This window comes from Bactrocera tryoni, chromosome 1, assembly GCF_016617805.1.
Source record: "Bactrocera tryoni isolate S06 chromosome 1, CSIRO_BtryS06_freeze2, whole genome shotgun sequence".
NCBI lineage: Eukaryota > Metazoa > Arthropoda > Insecta > Diptera > Tephritidae > Bactrocera > Bactrocera tryoni.
The window spans coordinates 44,475,307-44,494,157 of NC_052499.1; the positions used below are offsets into that span (position 1 = coordinate 44,475,307).

General features: G+C 35.2%; 2 protein-coding genes across 2 annotated transcripts in view; one reads left to right on the top strand and one right to left on the bottom strand.

The window, feature by feature from the left end:
- Positions 1-18,851, top strand: part of LOC120766963 — a 231,070-nt gene that overhangs the window by 150,935 nt on the left and 61,284 nt on the right. The gene's annotated exons all lie outside the window — the stretch shown is intronic.
- Positions 1-18,851, bottom strand: part of LOC120766966 — a 54,064-nt gene that overhangs the window by 10,100 nt on the left and 25,113 nt on the right. The window contains exon 3 of the mRNA XM_040092756.1: positions 1,910-2,104. Coding sequence (XP_039948690.1) covers positions 1,910-2,104 — 195 coding nt within the window. The remainder of the gene's footprint in view (positions 1-1,909; positions 2,105-18,851) is intronic.

Here is an 18,851-nt window from a genome sequence, read left to right on the forward strand (position 1 = left end):
AATGGCAGCTCTTGAATCTCTTCAGTTTGCTCTTCATCCCAAATGCGGTAATTTTAATTTTGCATACCTGTTGGGCCAGAACAAAAACGTGGGATCTTCTTGGAACTTTTCAAGAGTCCATAGAGCGAAGCAATGTCGCGTGGGAAGGTCGACTTTACTCACGCGTGATCTGTCAAAAAAGGCCTTGTGCATGGATTACCCGTTATATCATCTTAATAAAAAAAAAATGACAATTGGATTCTTTAAAATCAAATTCTTTAAATTTAAATTTTAAAATTTCCCTTATATTCTGTACATTTCCTCTGGCAAGTCAAAATATATATGTACTTAGAGAAATTTAAATAAGGTTGCTTACATAATTATTAGCGATTATGGTACGGTAACGTCCGGTGTGTTTTACGTGGGCACCTGCTGGCGACAGCCTTACTCCACGGCGCTCAAAAGCACAGCGGATCAAATCAATGCGTTGATCAGCGCCCTTAGAATGCAAGCTATGGTACGGTAAATCTGACATTGTTTGTCGCATCAATTTTAAGTTTTTCAACGGCCAAGACGGCCAAAGGAATTTGGTGAAGGAGAGTCGAATTGACGCCACGTTCATCATTTTGAACCTTCTAATAACTTTGTGGCGCTTTTAGAAGAATTGTTTTTTTTGTTTGCATATATAGAGCAATTAAGTAAAAGCATATTGTCGACCGACTGGAATTTATAAATAGAATTTCCAATTTGACGGAAGGTGTTGAAAGTAGGTGGCTTTAAGTGGGACCAAACCTTAAATTTTTACTACTGATTTCTTTATGTGGAGTTAATAGAAAACCGAAGTGTACCAGCAATTTTCGGATCATTGCTGAGCTCAAGGAAAATATTCCTTTAGAAATGATATACAAATTTCTTGAGATCCCCTAAAAAACAATGGTTAGGTTAAGTTCGATAGCTGATCCAGGGATCCACTTGAACTGCTATACGAAGTCCTTTGTTAATCTATAAAAAGAATAAAACTCCCCTCTCCGATCTTAAAAGTCGTTAAAGCACCTTGTGGCCAATATAAATTTGCTTCAGCGTTTAATTTCTGTTCCCACTAGCTGGGTGGGAAAAGTTTTAAAAGTTGATGTCGCAAACGCCGTACAATCAAGAAGGAAGTGTTGATATGTTGCCAACTCGTCTTTTTTCCAGCTTCTGCAGCTGGCGTCTAGTAAAACTTTCTCAACTATAAAGATACTAACTATACTAAGCACAACGTGCTTACTGGATCTCTTAAGATTTATCTTAGGCCAAAACATCTTACTACAGCACATGATCCGATGGTAGCCCAGCACTGGCTATAATCTCGCGAATGCCAGCTATCCAGACACACACGAGAGAGTGGAGCACTGAACCGTTCTCATGATACGGATAACGGAGCTAGGGTGCCTTCCCTTGTCAGCGTCAGGTTTTAAACAAAGTGACTAGATGCCATTGATTAGGTGGTGAAGCATTGCTTTAACAGTCCTGTGCGCTCGGTTAGTGAACTCAAGGCTAGTATCGCCGCCCTGCCATCAGAGTTCATAGTTACTCCTCTGGAAGAGGCTGCAATTCGGAGCAGTAAATCTACCGTTACAGAGAGTTCCTGACAATACTCGTTTATCCCTCCACCAACGGTTTAGAAACCCACAACTCCCTCTCTTTTATGTGGCCAAAGAAAAAAGCATCAGAGTTTCCTCCGCTCTAGCTTCGAATACCAGAAATATTTCTCTATCGTTTAGTTTAAATAAGTGAAAAATAATTATATTTCTCTATTTTCATACACCTTAAAGCAGTTTCAATATCCACAAAGTGGTACCTAACTTAGGACCTTTAAATATTGCAAACCACTACATCTTAAAATATAATATATGTCTATAATTTTGTATAAAATTTCTATTAAACTCACCAGGTATCGACTTGCCCAATTCAAGATATTCTCGTACAGAGGGACTTAGGAAATTCGTCGGTATTTCAGGTATATCCTTCTCTTGACTGCCGCTTTCTTCATTTTCCAAATCTTGTTGTGGTTCCGGTTCGAAGTTCACCGGTTCTGGGGCACGTGGCCGTTTGGCCCGCTTTGTGCGTGTTGTTTCACTGCAATCTGTTGACAATAAAAATAAGTAAATACTTATTAGGCGATTTTTCTATTAAATACATAGCTAAAAAAATAGATTTTGAAAATGATTGTGAACTGAAATGGCTGAGCAATTTTCATATATGTATATGTATATTTACTATGATTGTGAATATTAGCTTAGCTATGTACATACATATGTATATAAAAAAAGTTTAGTGATAATAAAGAAATTTTTTTAACAGTCGTCATATTCACAATAAGCGATCTAAGGTGGTCTGGAGGCCATGAAATAGTATCAATCTGCCCTTAAAATTTATTTTGAAGCTTTTTGCATACCTAGGTATTTATGATCGATAAGTTTTTGGACATTCAAACCAATTGAACTTGATTTTCATGTTTGACACAGATCCCGATTTTTATTATTTTTTTTTTTTGAAAATACTACAGCTTTTGTCCCCTAATAAAAAAGATGGTAGAGTTAATCTTATCATTGGAAATGAGTCCTACGAAAACTATCGTTGGTAGATAGTACTCTGAAATCGTGAGTTGTGTTAAGCTGTCATGTTATTTTTGTTCACTATTGTTTGGCATTTCATCATTTAAAGTTAGGAACTTTAGCTACGTTTCAACTTTATTATGAAAATACAGCCGCAGTAGCTGAGAGGTACACGAACGAAGCGACACGTGCTGACGAATGGAACGGCTTGGCGCATTTTACATCGATATCATAAATTACAGCGTACTAATTTTAGCTTCGCTCTATGGGCTCTTGAAAAGTTCCAAGAAGCTCCAAGGTTTCCGAGCCAAATTTTGTTCAGCGATGCGGCCCATTTCTGGGCCTCAACGGGTATGCAAACAAGCAAAATGACCGCAACCTGAAGAGATTCAAGAGCTGTCATTTCAACCGGTGGCATCATCGGTCTATATTTCTTCAAAAATGATTACGGCGAGAACGTATCCGTCAATGGCGACCGTTATCGCGTCATGATAACCAACTATTTCATGCCTGAAATTGAAGCTCGTGATCTCGATAACATTTAGTTTCAACAAGACGGCGCCACTTCCCACAAATCGCATCAATCAATGGATTTATTGAGAGAAGACTTCGATGAGTAGTTAAATTCACGTTTTGGGCCAGTCGATTGGCTACCAAGATCGTGTGATATCACACCGTTGGCTTTTTCCTGTGGGGATATGTAAAGTCTAAGGTCTAAGGTCCTGCTTCGATTCAGGCCTTGGAACAACAGTCGAAATGCTCGCACGAGTTTAAGCGAAAATTGGACTCAACGGATGAACCATCTGAGACGTAGCTGCGGCCAACATTTTAAAGAGGTAAGCTTCAAAAAATAAATGCCAAATAATGTTCTTTCGAATGATAATAAATATTCCCCATTAAATTTAATGTTTCTGTGTTTTTTTCTTTAATAGGAGAACTTCTTTCTTTCACTTAAAATTCGATTCAACTTCCTTAAAACTCATGTAACAATAATACTTACACCCATAATCAAGCGACCCGAAACTGCTGTTAGCTGAAACTGAAATTCCGCATATTTTTTTCTAATTAATACCGCTAAGCCTTAGAACTCCTTTTGAATTCTATGCTAATTTGTTTCTTTATTAAAGTTAATAGTATCTGAGCTTGCTGTTACATAATATTAAATCAATATTTACGAAATGCCATTTGCATGGATGTTTTTTTTTTTGGATTTTCTCAAACGGTTCAAATTTGGCACCACTTAGTTGGCTGCCGTTGCATTGTTTTGTCTTGCAAGTTGCGATTTTTTTGTATTCATATTTGCTGTTTTTGTTTATAGTATTTTATTTATTTTTTAGTGTCTTTTCGCTTGTCGGCTTTTTGTGCAACTGCTACTACGTACCGCCTTAAACGTAGCGTTTTGGGTGCGCTGGCGCTTTCAGTTAAAGCCGTCGATGTCTTTGCGTCTCCCTTGCCACAGTTGAGCCTGGTTTTTCTGTCTGCTACCGGCTACCAAAGCACACGAAAAATTTTGCACATTGCCATGTAATTTGTGATGTAATCAAGCTTCGTTACTCGGAGTTTAAATAGCAATAACTACAAAATCACTCAAGTAATGCGCTGAAATTGCTAAGCATTGAGTAAGTAATGAGTGAGCGAGTGAGTGACAATGTGCTGAGTGCGTCAATGAAGCGGTTTTATTTATGTACTCGCGTAGACAGTGTCGCGAATTTTTTTTATTCAGTTTTTTTTTTAATTCTTTTTGATTATAATTTTTTCTTTTTACACGCCGCTCGTTGTAGCCCACTGGTTGTTGACCTTGTTTGCTGTTGTTGGCGTTTTGCAACGCAATTTTAATTTTTCGTCGCGACCCCCGAAACCCTCTCGAAGTGAATTGCTGCTCAAAATTGGAAGCCGTTGATTGTGACAAGAATTTTCACATGAATTTTATTTTGTGCAAGAAAAAATTCCCCACAACTGATTGCCAGCAAGGTGAACGACAGTTTGTGTTTTTTCTTCTTCTTTTTCTTACCTTAATATAAATCGTGTGTATTTATTATGTTGTTTTATATTTTTTTCAGGACTCAAACTTTTTGCTTATTCTTATTCATTGTTTGCTTTGTTAATGATTTTGCAATTTTCCCATTTTTACCATCTTTTCATTTGATTCTGTTGATTTTATAGCTCAAGCTACGCCTTGTTCTTAATTGAGTGTACAATAATGTTATTTGCGTTGATTATTTTGCAGTCGATTTGACAGCACAGCGCTATGTTCGCCCAATTTCAACTTGGCCTTAACCTTAGAACAAAGTTTTTCTGTTTTGGAGTTCACATTTCATATTTATTGATTAACGATCTTGTGATTCAAATTAAAATATTTTCAGCAAAATTATTCACAAATTCAATAATTATTCTTTTTTCTTGCAGGTAAGCTTTCCGTACGAAAAACGCTTGGAGGTTATGTGCTATTGAAATATGAAGTAAACAAGTAGTGAATTCGTAAGTAATGATGTTGAACTTTTGAGATGAGAATGACTTGGAAATTATTTAGAATATGTTTGATCTAAGGTAATGTGAAACGTGGGCAATACCTAATCTCATCTTTTCGTTCGACAAGGAAAAATTCTCAAAATGGTATCTATTAGTTGGAAGGTACCAAACGCCTCTTATTTGTCAAGCTGAAAAATACGAATTGGGTTTAGAATATCGTTCTTAACAGAATTGAATTTATATGTTGTGCAGTTATGCCTCAAAAGACTTGCATTAATTTCGCAATTGGTGTTCGTTTTGTGAGAAATATTAATTGGAGTGTCACTCGTTATAGTCTATTTAAAAAGATGAAAAGCGATTGGAATTTTGAGCTTTAACGAAACACTATTTTTTAATTAAAAATATTATTCATACTAAAAATGCCTTGATGACTGTTAACCATTCTTTTTCCCATGCGGGTATCATCTTCTTCTTCTTTATTGGCGTAAACACCGCTTACGCGGTTATAGCCGAGTTTACAGCACTTCGCCAGTTGGTTTTCCTTTTCGCTGTTTGGTGCCCATTGGAAATTTTAAATTTAGCTAGGTTCTTCTCTCTCTGATCTTTCCAACGGAGTGGAAGTTTTCATTTTCTCTGCTTCCCCCGGTGGGTACTGCATCGCTGAACTGTGTTAATGTACAGCTAATCCTTCCATCGACTGCGGTATTTGCCGTTGCCAATGCGCAAAGAACCATGAATCTTCCGCAGAACCTTTCTCTCGAAAACTCATAACGCCGACTAATCGGAAATTGTTATCATTCATGCCTTTGTATTATGTAGCAGGACGGAGATGATGAGTGACTTGCCTACCCAGTCCGGAGTAGCTCTAGTTGACAATATTTATTCCGCGCGTTGGATTTCGAAGCTGAAATTGTTGTTGGTGTTAATGCTAGTTCCGAGATAGACGAAATTATCTACGACTTAAGTTATGACTGTCAACGGTGGCATGGGAGCCAAGTCGCGAATGTGATGACTGTTCGTTTGTTGACAGGAGATGTTTCGTCTTGCCCTCGTTCACTACCAGACCAATTTGCTTCGTTTCCGTTAGAAAGCAGAACTAACGGCGCGGTTGTTATGACCAATAATATAGATGTCGTCCGCGTACGCTAGCAGTTGTACACTCTTGTAGAAGATTGTACCTTATCTATTCAGCTCTGCAGCTCGAATTATTTTCTCCAGCAGTAAATTAAAAAAATCGCCGTGTCTAAAACCTCGCTGAAGCTACACTGATAAGATCCAATCCGTTTGTTGACTTTAATCTTTCACACAATAGAAGAAGTAGTTGTCAAAGATTGTGGGGTCTCCGATTCTGTGGATTGTGCAGAGCACACTTAAATTCGAATCGTTGGGCATGCTTTCATCCCACCATATGTTGCAAAGAAGCTGATACATGCACTTTGTCCCTTTTTTCGGCGCCGTTTTTGAATAGCTCGGCCCGCAATCCATCGGCCCCGCCGCTTCTTCATGGCCGGGCAATGGAACGTCGCTCCATCGTCATAGATTGGGGAGTCGCGTTCGCCATCTCCTGATGTTATGCCTCCACTGCCATTCAGAAGGCTGGAGAAGTGTTCCCTCCATAATTTTAGTATGCTCTGGGCATCTGTCACTAGATCACCTCATAGAGCTCTACAAGAGTATACTCCGGTCTTGAAACCTTCTGTTAGTCGCCGTAACTTTCGTAGAATTTTCGAACATTACCCCTGTCGGCCAGCTTGTCAAGCTCTTCATACTCATACATTTCGGTCTCTCTCTTTTCTTGAGTTCAATCATGCCTGATTTATGCTGATTGTCGAATTCCATATAGGCCATATACCATAGTCATCGAAGACCGTGGAGACCTAAAATAAGCTACTATATATGAAAAAAAGTTACGAAATGATTTTGAATAGCCGTTAAATGAGGTTGATCAAGATAGTCGACACTATAAATATACTTAACGAAAATGGTAAACACATATTTGTTTCGTAAATATTTAGTTATGCTAAAGTTCTGTTGAAGGTGGTCAAAAAACACTTCGTAATGCTTCCGTATATATTGACCAAGAGCGATTTTTTCCTGTCCTTAAGTAAATACAGCTGGAGAGAAAGCGTTGCAAAAAAAATCTTGTCACGAGACTTGTTTTTAAGTATCTATTTATTGTATCCTGGCTGATAAAAAATAAAAAAACCCTAATTAAGGATTCAAAGAGCCATGAATATATAGTATTTCTTTCTGTGATTTGACTAATGAAATTTAAAAATTTTGGGTTTACGAATTTTAGAACAACTTCGTGAATTGTATGAGACCGCTTTTATGACACTTGTTTTATATAATTATAGATTCGGTTATTGATTGATGTTTATGTTTCGATTTGAAATCACGCACATAGCGCACTATAAATCCGATAGTTTACCAATTTTTTTCCTTTTGGAAAATTTCTTCAAATCTTGTAGGAAAAGTTTGGTTTATATTGAAGCCAAAGCTTTTACTTTTGTGTTTTTTTTTTTGCGAAACTATTTGAAGGGATATACATAATAATTTTTTTTCATTGAGTTATAAAATTCATAAGAAACAAAAAATTTTCCCAAAAATAATCAAACTTTAACTGTTAATATCTTTTAAACGTTTGGGTTTACGAAAAAATCATAATAGACCTTTTTTGTAGAGCATTCAATTTCCTACAAAATCTAAGGAACAATATATTTTTTTAAGTAGTTGGAAGCGAGATATAAATTTTTCTATCTGATAATAAGAAAAAATAGAAAACTGTATGTAGGAGGACCTTCCCGTTACAATTAAAAACTCATGTTTGGAGAGGCTTTCTTAGAGGTGTCTAGGAACCTTTTTTTTCGAGTACCAAACGAAAAAAAAATTTTTTTTTTTGGAATCACTCTAGTACATATATTAGTCATGAAAAAATGTGCCTAAGTGCACTAAACTCCACGTTTATTAGTCTTTGTATATATGTTTGTATATTACTACTCCTATTATTTGACACAAATCGGGTATAATTCAGGTAAACTATCTTTTAATTTTTTAATATATTTTGTTCACATTGAAAATCAGATATTGTTAAATTTTTCTTGTCCACGCATTAAATTTGACTTCGACAGCTACTGGTTAGCCAACTGCTGTTCCCTGTCAGTCATTGTTCAATCTACATGCATACGGTACATATGGAACTTTTTATTTGCATAAAAATGAATTCAATGCCCACAGGTGGGCAACGGCTGACCTCCTATTATTTTATACAGTTATGCAAATAATTCAAACTTTTTAATGTTCACCTCGTCGAACTTCCACTTTACATTCCACGCAATTTTTACCGTTATCAAATGGGTATTGAAAATAAAGCATAAAGTAGATCAAATGGACACGACAAGCAGCTGCATGCTGTATTTTATTCCAACATTTTGCTACAGAGTATAATAGTTTTGTTCACCTAACGGTTATACTTGTATGTATCACCTAAAATTAATCGAGAAGGATATAGAGTTATGTATATATAAATGATCAGGATGATGAGACCAATTGAAGTCTGTCCGTCCGTCCGTCCGTGCAAGCTGTAACTTGAGTAAAAATTGAGATATCTTGCTCAAACTTGGAAAAAATACGAGTTCGTATATGGGCGTTATCGGAACGCAGCCACGCCCACAAAACGCCATTAACCAAAAACATTTGAAGTACCATAATTAAGCAATAAATTAAGATATAAAACTCTAATTTGGCACATGGGATTATAGTAGCAAGGCACACCTGTAGGCAAAAAATGTTGAAAAGTGGGCGTGGCCCCGCTCTGTAATTAGTTTAATATACATATCTTCTAAACCACACAACCAAGTTCGCCTAGTGCAAATAAGAGCTCCTACCGACAGAGGAAAAATGGATGAAATTGGATGATAACCCCCCTCACTCTCCATATAACGACACTGTTAAAAACTAAAAGCTCGATAAATCAATAACTGAATACGCCAGACATATTAAATTCCATCCACGAGCTGATATGAGAAGGCTTTAATGGAGCGGGGGTCAAAATTGGACGATGGGCATGGCCAAATTTGGTACGTGATGATGACTGAGGCGAAGCCAGCATAAGTAAATTTTAACAGCAGTTAAACATCCGACGGCGGTTGTGCTTTTCGGATGCGACTTCAGCCTTATAGTATCGACCACTTCCCCTATAACAACATAGGAGTATACTGCAATACTACCGATGAATATCAAAAAAAAGGCGCCAACATTGTATTCCATTTAAAGTTCACAACCTCGCGCAGCTTTAATATAAAGATCATACTTCTGTTTGACCTTAATATGCATTATGTGTTCAGAGAAAAGAGAGACGGTAGTAAAAATTTGTAAAGTAAGAACGGCACCATTTTCTAGTAATTTCAGTGTAAGTAAAAACATTGCAGTTTAAATGTACATATGTATATTTTGTATAATAATCCCATAACAACTTAAAATATCACCAATGGAATATTGTTCTGGGTCACATTTCCATCGGCTCTTAACTTTATGGTTTTATACCCTTAACGGGGTATATAAGAGGTGTGCCTTGAACTTTGTAACACCTAAAAGGAAACGTCGAAGATCCTGTAGAATATATACAGTTGTACTTCAATAACTCGAAGTTCTCCTTAACTCGAACTCTTGAAGTGGCAATAGAAGCAAAATTTCACATAAATTTCTTTTCTTAGCTCGAAGTCTCTCTAACTCGAAGTTTCTTTGTGGATTCAAATTAGGGAAGTTCAACTGTATATACATATGTAAATAATCAGCTTGACGAGCTGAGCCGATTTAGCCATTGTACGTCAATTAGTCCCTCAGTTTTTGAGATATCGACTTGAAATTTTACACACGTCCTTTTCTCTCCCTCCACGATTATTATTTACCGGAACTGCCGATATCGAGCAACTACACATATGTATATGTAGCTGCCCTACAAACTAAACGATCGAACTTAAATCCTTGAAAGCAAAACTTTTTTATTTTTCAAAGTATCTTCAGGGAATTTAGTATGGATTATCATCTAAGGCAAATTGTTCAGATCGGACGCATATAATACAAAGCTGCCATTTTAATTGAGCGATCAATTGAGATAAAGATTTTTTAAACCCTTTCATGCCATAAGTAATATGCCGGTAAAGGGAATATAGCTTCGGTGGAGCCGAAGTTAACGTTTTTTCTTATTTTTTTTTATTCAATATTCAAAATTACTCATGTTTGTGAGAAATAAAGGAAAAGATAAAATGACCCACCAAAATTATGTCCCATTCGATTAGGCTATAATTCCTTAAATAATATTAATTTTAAATACGGTGTAGTTCAGGATTAAAAAAAAAATTGAATTATTTTATTATCTATCAAAACCTAAGAAGAATATTGTGACCTGCTTAGACTCTATAGTTCGCCTTAGACTCTCACATCTACAGTGTGCAGAGTTCACCACACGGTGAAGATCGAAATGATTATTACAGTTAAGGTGTTGCCAACCGTTTTGAAATTTTTCAATAAAAGAAATTATGAGATGAAAAGTCAAAACAAAATGAGGAGTTTGCAAAAGCTTACAACTCAAAATATTTTTTGTGGGTTGCCACCTGTTGACAAATTTTAGTTTATTAAATTAACTAGTATAATAGTTAATCAGTCAGCGAAGGTCGAAACGATTTAAATAACGTTAAAAAAATAAGGTGTTGTCAACCGTTGTAAAATTTATGAATAAAAGAAATTATGAAATGAAGATTCAACGAAATGAAGAGGTCACAGTTCAAAACATTTTTGTCAAGAGGTACCTGATAAAAAATTTTAATTTAAAAAATATCTTTAAAATTACATTTAAAATTAATTATAAAAAGTACTCGTAGTACAATTTAGTAACGAAATAATATATTTTTTTGTTGAAATTTCAAATATTGCGAAAAATTCATTTACTGTTTATTTGTTAGGTGTTCTATGCCATCTCATAAAATTTGACTCTCCCTGGTACATTTAAGTAAACTGCACGCTCAAAGAAATCGGTAAACAATTTTTTCGTAGATTGAAGGAACCTTGTTCTATGTTCAGTTTGATTTCAATGTATAAAATAGTACATGTTTATAACACGATCTGTCGACTTTAACGATGGAAAAAATTATTCACAAAGACTTTGCTTGAAATATTGTGTTTCCAATGGAATTATAGCTATGAAATCGTTCAAAATGTTGCAGAAGGGCTTTGGTCAGTCTACTTTATCACGAACAGTATCTGAGTTGCACAAAGCATTTGGTCAAGATCGTAAAATCATCGAAAAATTTCTTCAAGCGAGTCGTCCATCCAACAGTGCTTGAAAATCGTTATTTTGACATCAGCGAAATAGCAGAGGATGTCAATATATCTTACATGTAGGCACCGACTCAACTCATTTTCGTCGCTGTTTTGGGTATGAAGCATGTCGTGCGTGACTCGTACCAAAAGGCCTGAAAACGCCGTCTCATTTTAGCATAAATGTACTATTATAGATAGTCACCGCTCAGTCCCCTTATTACATTGGCACCTTGCAACTTTTTTGGTTTCGAAAGCTTCCAAAAGCACGCCATGAGTCGATTGAAGCCATTGAAAGTCACTCGCTGAAGGCACTGAAAGCCAACCCAGCTGAGGCTTATATTAAGTAAATGGAAAATTGGATTAAGCTTGTTATGACTATATTATCTGCCGCTTAGTTAAGAACGGTAATAAAGATTTGTGTTAAAATACGTGAAAATGTGATTTTTTTTGCTTCGTCCGGGTCAAATTTGATCATGTGGTATGTTCGTAAAGGTTTAAATACGTACATGTATGCACATATATATTGGCCTGAATGACGACGCATATTTTTATGACTTCCCATAAGTTAACGTTTTTATAAAATATTATCACAATACTTCTAACATACTAACTATCAGATAATGTGGCAGCTTTACAATTGTTTCCTTCGCTTTTTACTTGTTTTGCGCAAATTTACTGCATTTCCTCTTCGAATTAATCAGCAACGCAAACATTGACTGCTTTTCATTTTTGTTTCTATGTATGTATTCATTTATGCAAAGGCGAAAAATAGGAAACAAAAAACAAATTGCAACAACATTATTGCTAACCATGCGCTCATGGTAATAATGATGTCAGCCGCGGATGCCACATAATGTTATGACATCCGTTGGGCTCTTCAGCTTGCTGTGCTCGCTCACTCATTTGCCGGCAGCTTGTCGATCGACATGCAAATGCATTTTGCTGGTAGTACATTTTGTTCGTGGCATCACGAAATCATTTTATAATGTTAAGCGGATGCTTTAATGTCGAAAAACGATTGTAAATCGAAATGCAGTGATTTTAATGAATTCTCACATGCAGACATAAATAATATATGTATGTATATATGCGCGTATACCTTCTAAAGCGTTTGATCATAAATTTTGACTTAATGGAATTTAGATTTCCTCTTCCTTAAAAGGAAGTTGACGTTTAGTTCGCAAAGCTGTTGATTTTGCTGTTTTCTGTAGGCGAAAAGAGTTTTTGTTCTATTCACTTTCACGCTAATGTGTCAAATGGCTTAGATGAATTTCATAACTCACACCAAGCACTTAGCAAAACAGACAATGAAGGATTTTTTGTTCAAAAGTCAGTCGGTTCTAAGTATCCCCTGCACGATTGAACGATTATCCAATGATATATTGCCCTTGCCATTTTCTTATTATTGTTTTGTAAAGATCTTAAAATAGTTGAGCCACTTGTTTGGTGAGAAATAAGTTTTACTAGCCATTCCTTTTTTTATATTTTCCATGATAAACAATAATTTTTTTATCTGCTGAAATGCATTTCCCAACAAATGATTCATTATAATTGAGATAATACCTAAGTTCTTAAATATAAATACGGAACATATGAATATTTTTTCTAACATCGCAAATCTTTGACCAATGGAATTTGTTTATGTTTGTTTATGGCAGAACTATGGTATACGATCAATAACTAAATATTTCTTATTTTAATCCTTTCAAAATTCACTTCATCCGCGGTTGTAGATTTCTTCAAACATACAAAGAGGCATTGTAACGTTGCTCTAATGCCAATGCAGGCTTCATTAAGGGTTCGGTCTCAGTGTGAAATTTTCGAAAAATCGATTTTTTTGTTGCATTATCGGATAGTATACACTGTAATAAACATTCTTTCAAATCGAAATTCAAATTATTTCGGTCGCTACAGCGTTTCTTGTAGAAAGGGAATAGAGTGGGAAACGGAGAGAGACGTCTTTAAACCGTTTCGAAACGGTTTTCGCTCTCAAAGGAAGAGTTTTCTAGATAGCTAGTTCCAATTTGGAGAAAACATTTTAACGTCATTCGCTATGGAAGCTGTTGTTTTTTTTAAATCCTTCTCTTATTTTCTACGAAAAACTGTCGAAAAAAGGTCCAAATTCAATAGTTTTTATTCAAACTGCCGCCATTTTGTTAAATTTCAAAGAAAAAAAAGCTTCCTTAGCGCGATAGCGACTTTCCTACAGATTATTTATTTTCTTTTTGAAATTTCTGTTTTAGATCAAAATTGCGGCCGCAATCGTGGACATCGACATTTTACATGTCATTTCAACAATTAATTTTTTTTATTATACATCCAATAAAAAAAACAAAAAAATCATTTTGTTTTTGTCAGGAATGTATTTATTTATAAAAAAATCTGGACAGATTAGTTAATTTCAACATAAAAAAAATAGCGAAAATCAGTGATTTTTCGGAGGGTCATACTAAGCTGATCTCTTAATACCGAAAAAGAACCGAATCTTAGATCACCCACCCTTGCGATTATTAAATTATGTGTCTCCCACAGTAAGAAGATCATCGTCTAAAATCTTACTAATGGGTGCTATACTTAGGCCCAATTTTACTTTATGTGACATACGTCTTTTCTCAATCTTTTTCCGCTGAACATTGCTGTTCTCTGGCATAGAAATTGATTTTCGGCAATCTCCATGGGAAAGCTATACTTAATGATCCGGGTCCTCAAGACACTGAAGAAAGAAAAGTATGTAAACTTCATTAAAACCTGTTTTCAGTCGATCAAGAGATAAAACAAAATTCGCAGAAGAAGCTGAAGACCATCCCGAAATGTGCTTATGAAAAGTGTTTCGATGACTGGAAAAATTGTGTGCAGTGTATGCTTTTTAAGTAAAAAAGGCAAATAAAACAAGAAACAAGGATAAATGTTAACTTCGGTTGTATCGAAGCTGCAATACCCTTCACAAATACGAAAGATTTCTTACCAGGACTTTGATCGTGCTGTTTGGACCGATTTAAACAATTTCTTCGGATGTTTTATCATTGCCTTATGCAATAACAAAAAGTCTAAAACAACATTCATGAAAAAAGTTCCATAGTCCATAACTATAATAAATATTCATAAAGAAATTGACAATAAAAATGTGTTAGAACGAATTTGGTCAAAATAATGGGTTGTCAAAAAAGTCTTGCGGTATTTTTATTGAATTTTTTTTTATTGAAATTGAAATGAATTTTTGATGACTCATGCCCAGCTCTTGACCGATGCTACGGCTGCTACTATGCCGGTCTCTTTCGACCAATTTAGCGACAGGCCTTCCGGAGCGTGGCGCATCTTCGACCACCTCTACACCAGAACGAAAACTTTGAAACCATCGTTGTGCGGTGGAAATGGAAACTGTATCGGGTCCATAAACTGCACAAATTTTATTGGCGGCTTGAGATGCATTTTTGCCTTTATCGTAGTAGTACTGTCAAATATGCCGTATTTTCTCTTTATTTTGCTCCATGATTGCGACGCTATTACTCACGAACGACTTAAAAGAAACGACAATCAATCAAACACGTGTTAGCGCGAGAAATGAGCTTTCCAAAAAGCTATAGCATGACCCGATGCGACGAATAAAACTAGAACTACGAAAATACCGCAAGACTTTTTTGACAACCCATTATTACAAACTATACACTAAAAAGCAAAATCGAATTATTCTGGGTATTGGATCAACCATTTTTTTTAAAGCGTTTGGGTAATAAATAACTTAACTTCTTTAGTAAGTTAGAAACGATATTTAATAATGTTGATTTCAATTTGTCCAATTTCGAAATTTTTTTCGGTTTTTTTCCCTTCAAAAAACAGGAATATTAGTACTTTTTTATAGCTCAACTCTGGAAAAAATTGGTTTTGTGCGATATCCAGTCGAGTATTATACATGTCTTCAACTGTTTTCAAGACCTTTCTGTCTTAATAAGTTATGGCGGGTTATTTCTTGACATTGTGTATTATTTACTTCAAAACATCTTATATAAGTATAACTTGATATTGCCTGGATTTTGCCTACGGAGCGTTATATGTGAAGTGGTTGCAGCCGTATAGAAACTATTCGAGTTATGCAAAAGCTTGTAAGCCGTTATAACTGTCACGCGAGATTCAAAATAGCTTACACAAATTTATTGCGAATCTAATGCCAAGCATTTGTGTGCGCCTGCCCGAAAAGCAGGTGTGTGCCAATTCGCCGCCAACATTTCGTAAAAGAAAAAGTAAGAAATCAACATTGCTGTTGCAAAGTTGCCACATGCGTGTTGTACCCAATAAATTATAAGTATATGGTCATTGCATTGCGGGTTTGGATTAGCACATGTACTGTGGTCAATTTTCTGGAATAATCGCATTTAATATTTCCTTTCTGCCTTTCATGTGCCACACAATTACTTCCACAGCCATAAAACTTAAATCGCAATAATCGTAAATTCTTTTTATTTTCACTTCCTTTTGGGCTTGTTGTTGGCTTTAAGTGAAAATAAAGTGTGGCGGGGGGTAGAGGCGGACAATTCCAAATGCAATTTAAATAAATCAGAGTTTTAATTACATTAAAAATTGTGGAATTATTATTGAAAATTCACACATTACAAGCGCTAAGGTGCGTGATTAAACCGCTGTCACCGCCAACAACAACAACAACAACAGTGACAAATGGAAACATTACCCACAACAATAATAATCATTAACTATGGTCAAATCGAAAAGTGCGCAGCGCACAGGATATCCTACCATATACATAGTATTGCAACAACAACAACTGTAACTATGCATATGAAGTGAAAATAACAGTAAGGTGTTTTAATATTCTCCCGCTACGTCGAGAACACGTTGTGATTTCGTACATATTATATAATATATTGGTATGTATTTGTATTAGTAGATGTTTTCGTTCGTAATTTTTCTGACCCAACAGAACTGTGCAATGAACACAGAAAATAATATCTTTATTGTTTTTTTTTGAAATATTTTCCAGATTTCTGGAGTGATGTTTAAAAAACCGAGCATATTTCTGATATCAGGAAGTCCCACAAGGGTTCCAGCAGTTTTCGAAGTGTGTTTTAAACTTGTAGATCCCACTGTTGTACGAAAACATGAAAACATACACAAGAAATATTGACAAGGCTCTGAAGAACTTTCAGGCTGTAGTCCTCCTGGAATATTTGTTTCTACAAATATAATCTGTTTCTTGTCAGAGCTTGAATACTATTTTGATGATTATACGAGAATAGTTTGATTTATATTTTTAAGGAAACCCATGTATAGTACCTCGGGTAAAAAACAGCATTTTTTCAGCAATTTATTTCTCAAATAAAAATTAAATATTTTATTAGAATTTTTTTATTAATGCAAACATATACTATTAACAAAGAAATTCTAAAATTTGTGAAAAAAAAAAATTTTAAACTCGGCCATTGCGACCATTGCCATTTCGGATGATCGTCAGAAAAAAGATGCGCCCGCGTTGGCAGGACCTTACGGGATCAGCTAAAGTGGAAAAAAACGTATTTTGGTTAAATCTTAACTGAGAACTTGGACGAAGGACAAAACGGAAAATTTGGTTTTTGGCGGATATTTTTACAAAAAAATTAAAATTTCAGTTAAAATTTCGCGACCTTTTTTTTCAATAGTTGTAATCGCAAGAAAAATCCTTCGTCCAAGTTTCAAGAATTGTATCTCAAAGACCTCAGTATAATTTCATAAAGATCGGTTAAGGAGTTCTCGAGAAATCTTGCCAACCGACTTTCGAGCGCACAAGTTCTCAAGGCTGTATCTCCGAAACTAGATAAAATTCTATAGCAGACAAAAATCAATTCGAACTGTATTTTCTTGAATGAAAAATATTATACCATATTTTTCAAATTCAAAAAACAAAAAAAAAAAGTATTTGATAGTTCCTTCGTTACCTTCTCTCATAACCTACAAACGTTATTGAAATAGACGGTATTTTCGTGCCAAGTCCTTCTTGATTCAATACCCAAGCAAATAGTTTAATTTTCTTAGACGAGCGCGGATTAGTCTTGTGAATTCCTATTCAGACCACAACAACTCTTATTGATAGAAGTGATTCTTTTATAGATTGCTGCAGGTACAAGCTTTTTTTCAGTCTTAATAATGGTACCAAAAAAGATGAATTTGTGTATTACGTCGAAATTAACACCTAACAGCTTTCAACGTCGTGCACCATTAGGGTCATATGCCTGGTCTATTTATATCGCCAATTATAACGGTATTATCAATTTACGAATGAAAAATAACTCCTCTTCAGCCGTAACCCACGTAACAATTCGTTGTACTTTTTATGCTAAATGGTTTATATTATAGTTCCATGAGTCAGATGCCTATAATTCCTTGAATGGTGATAGTGATTTACCAAATTTTTTCTTACTGGGTACATTTATCCCCATGAATTTCGTTCACAACTAAAATTAATTATTTAATCTGTTATTAAGCGGTTGGATAATTTGTACGCATATTATTATAGTTCGGTGGTACACATGTATGAAAACATTACTTCCTCTCGCCATTTATTTCAAAAGTCATAATTATATAGTTTAAAGAATCGTAGACAACAACAACAACGCCAATGTAGTTCGAATTCCATGCATGGTTATTAAATTTTCAACACACATGTACATAGTGAAAAACAATTGTCTTTTCATTTTTGAATAGAAAATTAATGCTTTACTTTAAGTTAATTTATCATTTCGTTACCTTCGTTAAAAGTTTGATATACATTTACTTATACGATAGTATTTTCCATAATATATATTTCAAGTAATTCTTTCTTTATACCATATATACATAGTAGGTATATGATACTGGTGCTGTGGGCAAAAAATAGTAGGACTTTTTAATATAAACGCGAAAACCTATTCGTCGAATTATTTTTTTCCAGACTTGTATGATTGTCAGTGACATCTGTGCCAAATGCCAGATCAAAATAATCATTAGTATTTAGTATATGCTTGTCTTTCTGAAGTACAAAAAGTGCATTCGGAGATTTTTACGATGAGTGAGATTATTCAGCAAAGAAGTTCCATTAAATTTTGTGTGCGGAATTGGAAAAGACCTTTAGTGATAATTGTTTGTATCGAGCAAGTGTTTTTGATTGTTATAAATTATTCAAAAAGGGTCGAGAACGCGTTGACGACGGACGACGTCCAGGACGGCCATCAACATGAACTGATGATCAACACGTCAATAAAATAAAGGAATTGGTGCTTGAGAATCGACGATTAACAGTCAGAGATTTTACTGGTATCGTCGGAATATCGGAAGAATCAGAGAAACTATTTTGAGAGATCATTTAGACCTTAGAATAGTGAAAGCTCGATTGGTTTTAAAATCACCAAATTTTTTCGATTTTTTCGTCGCGTTAACGTCTGTTAAATAATGCTATCCGGCTACCAGGATGTCATAAAACGTTTTATTACTTCCGATGAGTCTTGGATCTATACTGACAGC